Genomic DNA, 7,720 nt, shown 5'->3' with positions numbered 1-7,720 from the left:
GGGGCGGGGCGCGGGGCGGCGCGGCGGGAAGAGGCGGTGAGGGCGGCGCGGGAGAGCGAGGGCTCTGTGGCGCAATGGATAGCGCATTGGACTTCTAGCGTGGTGACGGGAGTCATTCAAAGGTTGTGGGTTCGAGTCCCACCAGAGTCGCATTTTGCCGCCGGGGCGCGGCGATCGTTCTCGGGGTTCCACGACCGTCAACGGGCCGGGGGAGCCGCCGCCCCCGGCCGCTGCCGCCGCGCAGGAGCCCGCCTGCCCTTGGTAGTCTGCGGGGAGCCCCGTTTTCGGAGCGGGGCGAGGGGCGGCCCGGGTACCGGCGGTGAGGGGACAGACCCAGGCAGGGAGAGGAGCTCCAGGACACGGCCTTCCTGGAGATTAATAAATGTGCATCGATCCCAGCGGATCTGTGCGCGGTTCTACGGCAGCATCACCTCCTTTAGTAGTTACTGTTATCGCGTCCCCAAAACAGCCCCAGCAGCACAGGCATGGACCGCTGCTGGTGGTGGTGGTGGAGCTGCCACTTGTCCACAGCGAATACATCCCCCCCCAAAAAAAGCATTTTCACATGGCTTGTGTCTGCCAAAATCACCCCAGCTCCCCACCGCTGCCTTCCTTTGCACAGACTTGACAAGTGACAGCTGTGAGGAACAGGAGCCGCGGTGGCCGTTAAGTGATCCAGCTGAGCAGATAGAGTTTAAAATTACATTATGGGCCATTTCTGTAATGCTGGCACCAGCCCATCAAGCAACACGAGGCTGCGCGAAGGCGGCACAACAGCCGCCAGCAGCCCAAGCGCTGCTCAGCCGTGCTAAATAACCCAAAGTGCAGCAAAACCCTCTCTCATGACCATCATTTCCCATGTTTCCTTGACTGCTGCTCACAGCTTCTGGAAGCAGAAAATCTTCACTGCCCTTCAGTTTAACCACCCCAAGGCTCCAACATGTTTCCAATGCAGAAAAGCACATTTCCGGGTTGTTTTAGGGCCAAATGCTTCTTTCATCTCAGCCACCGCAATAGGACAACCTCCACTCCGTGCGTTTTACCAGCAGCTGAAGGATGTATTTATACGATGTTCTTTATGATCTGCTTGAAATAACTCTGGACGCCAAGGGGAGGCATAAGCCTGGTTTTGGAGAAAACCCCAAAGTCTGGCTGGTGGGGGGCTGTGGAGGGAGAAGTTGAAGATGGGGAGTCGGGGGAGCCCAGGAAAGAAGCCCATCCCTCTGTCCCGGTGTCTGCTCTTAAACGTAGCCCCAAACCCAGTTTTGCCCCTGCTCAGCCTCCTGGGATGGAGCAACTCTAACCCCTGGTCACACCATCAGCCCCTGCTCCTGCCCACCTGCTCCAGCATCCCATGGGAGACTAGGACAGGACTGGTGAAGCTCACAGCAGGGCAATGCCATGTCCCCCAGTTGCCACCAAAGGATCTGTGTCAGAGCACCTCTTCCCTCTCTGGGAACCAGGATCACTTTAGGAAGCCCCCAGCCTCGCCCTCCTCCTGCTCCGCACCTCAATCTTCCCCTGTCCAGGCCCTTCTGCAATGACCACCGCAAGGAGCTACTCAACAGCCCAGCATCCCCAAATCCCAGCTGGAAAGATGTGCCTCCGCAGCCCATTTTGTGCCCCAGTCCCCAGGGATGTGTGGCCATACATGTCACCTACCACCACAGACAAAGAACAGCAGACCCCACTGGAGCTGAAAAGGGGTGAGGTTTCATATCAGATCTCCCCCTCAGAAGGGGAAATGGGGTGGAAGGAGAGGGATTACAAACCACAAGCTCCACCGTGAATTTTATTAAGCAAGAAGGGACTTCAACAGCAAACCCACACGTACAAAGAGCCCCTGGCCTCATGGCTCTCTGCCCTTGCATCCGACAGCTCTGCTCTCCAGCTGCTGGCAGTATGGAGCCCCGTTTAATTAATCCAGACAGCAATCAGCTCCCAGATGTAGCACAAGCAGCCGCTGTTTCTGTGCTGCCAGGATTCAGCCCCTTATTCCTGATTGTGTCATTTTGTTGCCCAAGGAGGGGACAATTCCTACTGAAAACCCAGCGCAATCACATGGATTTCAGCATTTTTGATGGGGAGGGACTACAGAGAGATATGGCAGCCTGGGATCGGCTCTTGAACAGCCAATCCAGCAGGGATAATATCCAAAGGTATTTCCCGGCCTGTTCCCATAGGCATGCAATCACACACTGCCTGGTCTCCAAGGCATGAGGTCAGGAGACCAGTTAGGCACCAGTACAAGATGGGATTTCACTGTTGCACAAACCAAACCTGCCCCTGGGCTGCTCTGTAAATCACTGGTTTAGCTCCAGTCCAGGCTGGCCCCAGGACTTTAAATCTTGATCTCCCCTGGGAGGGTGGGAGGAGGGATTTACCTATACAGCCCTAGAGCTGCAGAAGGCCAAGTTTGTTCCAGTGTGTTGTAAAGCAGCTCTGCTCCCTCCCCATCCCAGCATTTCGGAGCACCAGTACTGGAGCCAGCAGCCAGACCCAGCTGGCAAAGGCACAGCAGGACTTGCCATCCCTCCACTGAATCACAAACAGCAAAAAGGGTCAAGTTTTGTCACGGCACAGGAAGGTGTCACTTGGCCTCTAGCAACAGGAGGGTGCCAGCTCTTGGCAGGAGAAAACTCAGCCCTTGGGTCCATGGCAGCCAGTAGCAGAGCCATGCTGCGCTCCCGGGCAGATGGACACGGAGCGTGGCAGGGGCAGCGGGGATCCCCTGTCCCCTCCCTGTACTTGAGCTCTCACACTTGAACGTCTGGGGGAGGAAAGATGCCGATCTCCTCCCGCAGGGATGCCACTGACTGCTCCCAGCGCTGCTCGTAGTAGACATTCAGGATACAGCTGGCGTTGCGCCCGCTCCGAATCGCCCAGGGAGCCAGCTCAGTGGCCAGGAGCTGCAGGTTTCTGGAACAAGTGATACAGGAGGTGACAGTTTTGATTTCCATGTTTTGTTTTTGATTTCCTTCTCTAAGTCCCCATTGCAGGCAGATGCCAAACCCACATGTCCCATGTACCCCTCTACCATTCTGGCACCCCTCCTGCTTAACTCACAGGGGAAACTGAGGCACATAAGAGGATGGTGTGCCTGGAAGGTTACAGTCAGCAGTAAACCCAAGACCAGAACTCAGGTTCTGCAATCCCCAAACTGTGTTGGGCCACCAAAACAGATGTGCTGGGGCAGGGAACAGCCACCAGTGTGGTGAGGGTCTTGCTGGCCCTCAACACATGCCCAGCCAAGGGCAACCAGGCCTGGGCATTGCTCCTCCTGCCTGGCACAGGAGATTCAGTGCTGGAAGCAGATGAAGCATCAGGTTCTGCTTCAGTGACCAGGCAAAGTCATGCCTCCCACTGTTACCGCTTCCCTGGGCTGTGAGGAAAAAGCAGCAGGTTGACACTGACTGACTCCCCCCTCCAAACTAGCAGTGTCCCCTCTTTGTCCCCAGAGGACACTGGAAAGCATCACCCAGGCTGGTGCATCCCCCAGGCAGAGACTCTCTCCTCATCAGCCGGTGCCTACCGTGCGCTGAGATGGATGGGGCCGAACGCTGCTCCCAGGACACACATGGGCAGTCCTGTCTGGACGGCTTCGAACCATTTCACCACGACTTCACCTGGGAGGGAGCAGAAAGACCATGAGCGGGCAGGGTGCCCGGGTCGAGGGCCAGCCAGCGCTGTGCAGTCCCACAATGCAGGCTGCACGATCTGCCCCTTCCCAAGAATGGCTATGCACCCATCCCCTCCGCCTCCGTGGCAGGACTCGGGAATGCTTCCCAAGTCTGGCCATGGCCTCATCCTGTGCCAGAATGAGCCTCATTGTGCACCACCCACCCAAGGGGGACGGCCCAGGGCACCCGGGGGAGCAGCACCCCGCATTTGATGACCCATGAGCTTGGGAAACACCTCCCAGGCAGGCCAGCTCTCTGCAGATCTTTAGCAATGCGATTGCCAAAGCTGGATCCCCCACGCAGCTCTCCCCATCTCTCGGCACGGGACAGACCTTTTGCAAATGCTGCCAGGGCTCAGCCAAAGCCTGCGTAGGAGAGCTGACATGCTGGTTCCTGCAGGCTCACCAGCAAGGCTCGACTTGCGACTTGCTATTGAGTCAGGCTCAAAATGAGGGCAAAGGACACGGAGACACGCAGATAAGGAGCAACCAGGAACCCCCCACTTTGCCTTCACTCAGAGCTTGTGAAACATCCCTCCCTCTGTGCCGCCCTCCCTGCCAGACAGCAAACACCCATCCACCTGCCCAGTGGCTGCCTGCACCCGGGGCTTGGGCAGAGCATCTCCCAGCAGGGGAAAGATGACATCCTGTGGGCTCTCAGCCACCACAAAGCCAGTGATACAGGACAGTGATGACGCAAACCTCCCCGCACACCAACCCGGCCTGAGGATCGAGGATTCTGACTGGCCCAGCCTGCTGCATTCCTGGTAGAGGCAGGCGAGCACTGTCAGTGGTGTTTGGCAGCACAGCCCTCTGAGCCCACTGCTGCTCACCTAGTATGGTGGTTGGCATGCCCAGAAGGGTGTGCATCAGATCGTGGACTTCCCGGTACCGCTGGATCACGTACGCCAGCTCTTCATCATCAACAAACTTGGGCGGCATCCGGGTGTCTGGGGAAACCTTCTGCAAACCCAAAGAGGTCCAATTCAGTCCCTTCCAAACCTCAAGTTTCCGGCCTCATTCTTTAATGCACAGAAATACAGGGTTTCCTCCATCAGCACATCTCCCAGCCCCCAATGATGGGGGTCAGTGTCATTTACCCAGACGAAAAGCAAGGACTGAGCAGCACTGGTGACACATCCAGCATTGTTCAACACCCAGCATCTCATCCCATCTCCCCAACTCCCTCTCGTTCCCAGAGGGTTCCCCACAGGTTCCTCCATGGCTCCAATCTCCCTCTAAAGCACATCCGTGCTCCCAGCACAAGGATCAACTACAGCCATTTGCACCCTACGAAACCCTACACTCACGTTGTCCTCCAAGAATCGGATGTACTCTCGGCCCAGCGAGCCATCCGGCAGCCCCCGCAGCTTTGCCATGTCCAGGGTGGAGAGACGGATGCGAGGCCGTTCCCTGAAAGCAAAACACAGGTGAGTCAGTCTCCCAGTGAAACCCACAGTGGGGGGTCCTGGAGAAAAGGATCCCCTGGAAACCCCCATCCCCTGCCTCTGCCCTTCCTGGGCATTTTCCTTGCACAGATCCTGACTGCTCATAGCAGGGATAGCACCATCCTTACAAACGTTGCTGAGGCTGGGACAGAAATTGCATAAAGGATCTACATGAAGCCTTGGCAATAAAAGAGCTCTTATCTTGCACCCCGGTAGCAACTCTGGTTGGAAAAACACCCGCGTCCTCTGCACCAAAATGCTGCTGCCATGCAGGCTGCCGGCCAGGCACAGCCCCCAGCAACAGCTGGCCCTGGGGGAGCAGAGCTCTTTAGCATCCCTGCAAAGCAGCCAGAGCTTCAAAGGAACAACTCTAAAAAGGGGAGGGAATTTGTTCTAAACACGGGTTTAATTTCTTTCCTGCTCAGGCTTGGCTTTCACCACCAGCCACGTGGCAGCCATGCGTGGAAAGGTCTCCTCTCCAGGTTGTTGGCAAATGGGTGCCCCACAGCCCTGGAACTCAACAAAAGCCCTTTTATTTCCATGCACAGGATAAATTCTTCCCATGATAAAAGCCCTGCAGTGGATCCAGGAGCTGCTCTGCTCCTGGAGCAGAGGTGCCAGGCAGATAAACAGGACTAGCAACAGCTTCACCCTGGCCTGCAGACATTTCCTTGTGTATTCAGCGGCAAAGGGACCTCAGCAGCTTGGGGGATTAAAAAATAAGACTTGTGTGCGCAAATCAGACCACTGCAAATCCCTGCATGGGGAAAGGAGCAGATGGGGACGTCTCTCCCCAGCCCTCAGTGCTTTTGCTGTCCCCTGTCCCTGGGCAGTTCCTCTGGGTCTCAGCCCCATCCTGGTGCTCTGTGTGCTTTGCTGGGTCAACATCCGGAGCCAGATCAGGCTGCTCTGCACAAACATGTGGCAAAAGGCAGCTTTTCCCAGCCCCTACGTAGTACAACCCAAATGATATACAAGCGGCAGGGAGAAGGCAAGCAAATAAGCAGCAAGATCTTTGTTAATAAGAGACTTATGAAGTCCCTCCTGGTCCTCAGCCTTGCTGCACTTGACAAGTCCCTGCAGACACGGAAGCAAAAGTGATCAAGTCTTAACAAGGAAGACAGGAGAAGTGGCCTCATTTCACAGCTTGGGGAGATGCTGCAGGTGCTGGGAAAGAAAATACGGAGGCACCCAAGGAGAAGGCAGACCAGCAGAGACGAAGTCTCCAATGCAAGGAGATGCAGCAGAGGCGCAGGGGAGAAATCCATGGACATGGTGGGTTTCACCCATTGCTGAGCAGTGATGAAAACCCACCATATCCATGGATTCCTCCCCTGCGCCTGCTGCTGCATCTCCTTGCATTGGCACCTGCCAGTTCCAGCAGCTAAGCAGAACAGACAGACAGCAGCACTTGCAATAGGGCTGGGCCCAGCAGCTGCTGTGCTCTTGCCCTTAGACTTGCCATGGCTCTTGTCATCGTTAAAAATAAAGTAAAATAAACAACCTGGAGGGTTAGAGCTAACAAAATGTCTGTGCCATTTTCAAGCCAGGGAGCACAGGGCCCTCCCTTCATGGAGCCCAAGGAACACGCTTGGCCTTTTATCTCCCTCCCCACCATGACCCATGGGGTGAGGGAGGGATGTGGAGGGACGCACTGGAGGATGCGGTAACCTTCAGGGTGGTGTTTCATCTTGTCTCGCAGGTTGGGTAGGGCCAGGCAGCCTGTGGTCTCCCCGAGGACTGCCACCATGTCTGAAAGAGAGACCAGAGAGTGACCCAAGAGTGGGTTTTGCAACACCCAGCTGTCCTCGATTGGCAGGTGAGGAAATGGGGCAAACGAACCCCTTGGCCAGGCGCAGGCAAGAAGCCTGTGGCAGAGCGAGGAGCCCCACAAACCACGGGTCTTCAGCCGCAGGGCTGCTCTGCCCTAGTGCCACCAGGAAGGGATGTAGGAGGCCCCGGGGGGACCGAGGAGGAACGAGATGAGGAAACAGGGCATCACAGGGGGTCAGGAGGAGATCACTGGGGGGGGTGTTTGGGGGTCCTCACCCCCTCTCTTCCTCAGCCTCCCACCCTGGGCCAGGTCTCAACCCTGCACTTGCCCCATTACTAAATGGCTCACCCAACGGGGGGAGAACTAAAGGCCCCTGAGAAACTCCCAGGAGACACAGGGCTGGATTTTCTGGACGTTAATAAGGACCCTGGGCGGAACGGGCCGCCCCGGGTCGGCTTACCGTGTCTGTAGGGGTCATAGAGAGCCATAAACGCCGAGCCGGCAGCCAGCAGCGCTTTCTGCAGCGGACTGGTGGGGATATGCCCGGGGTACAGCTGATACCACCCTTCCTCCTCTTCCTCCTCCCCGCTGCGTCCATCCCGGGTCCGCGGCTCGGTGTGGCTCAGACAGGCTCTGCCTGCGGGGAAACAGCGGGTGAGGAAGCGGCCCGGCGAGTCCCCAGCGCCCGCGGGCAGGGAAACGGGGGCCGGCACCGTCCGGACGCCCTTGGGGCTGCCCGCGGAGAACGGGGACGGCCGGGACAGGAGACGGGGAGGAGCGGGGCGGGGGGGGGGGGGGGGGCGTTTTGCGGGGGGGCGT

General features: G+C 57.4%; 2 protein-coding genes and 1 non-coding gene across 3 annotated transcripts in view; 2 read left to right on the top strand and 1 right to left on the bottom strand.

Moving 5' to 3' along the window:
* Positions 1-7,720, top strand: part of TRUB2 (TruB pseudouridine (psi) synthase family member 2) — a 12,531-nt gene that overhangs the window by 324 nt on the left and 4,487 nt on the right. Inside the window, 1 exon segment of the mRNA XM_010571125.1 lies at positions 99-502. Coding sequence (XP_010569427.1) covers positions 99-502 — 404 coding nt within the window.
* On the top strand, positions 61-150 carry TRNAR-UCU. Its single transcript is given in 2 exon segments — positions 61-97; positions 115-150. It is a non-coding gene; the product is annotated as a tRNA-Arg (tRNA).
* COQ4 (coenzyme Q4) lies at positions 2,757-7,497 on the bottom strand (the record flags this gene model as incomplete). Its single annotated transcript, XM_010571083.1, has 6 exons — positions 2,757-2,919; positions 3,533-3,626; positions 4,513-4,642; positions 4,990-5,092; positions 6,783-6,879; positions 7,362-7,497. Coding segments are annotated over 6 exons (723 nt in total), but the record flags the coding sequence as incomplete, so codon positions are not given.

Source organism: Haliaeetus leucocephalus, unplaced genomic scaffold, assembly GCF_000737465.1.
Source record: "Haliaeetus leucocephalus isolate CR32 unplaced genomic scaffold, Haliaeetus_leucocephalus-4.0 Scaffold306, whole genome shotgun sequence".
Taxonomy (NCBI): domain Eukaryota; kingdom Metazoa; phylum Chordata; class Aves; order Accipitriformes; family Accipitridae; genus Haliaeetus; species Haliaeetus leucocephalus.
Note: the sequence above shows the minus strand (reverse complement) of the source record. Positions and strands in the feature narration are given on the sequence as shown.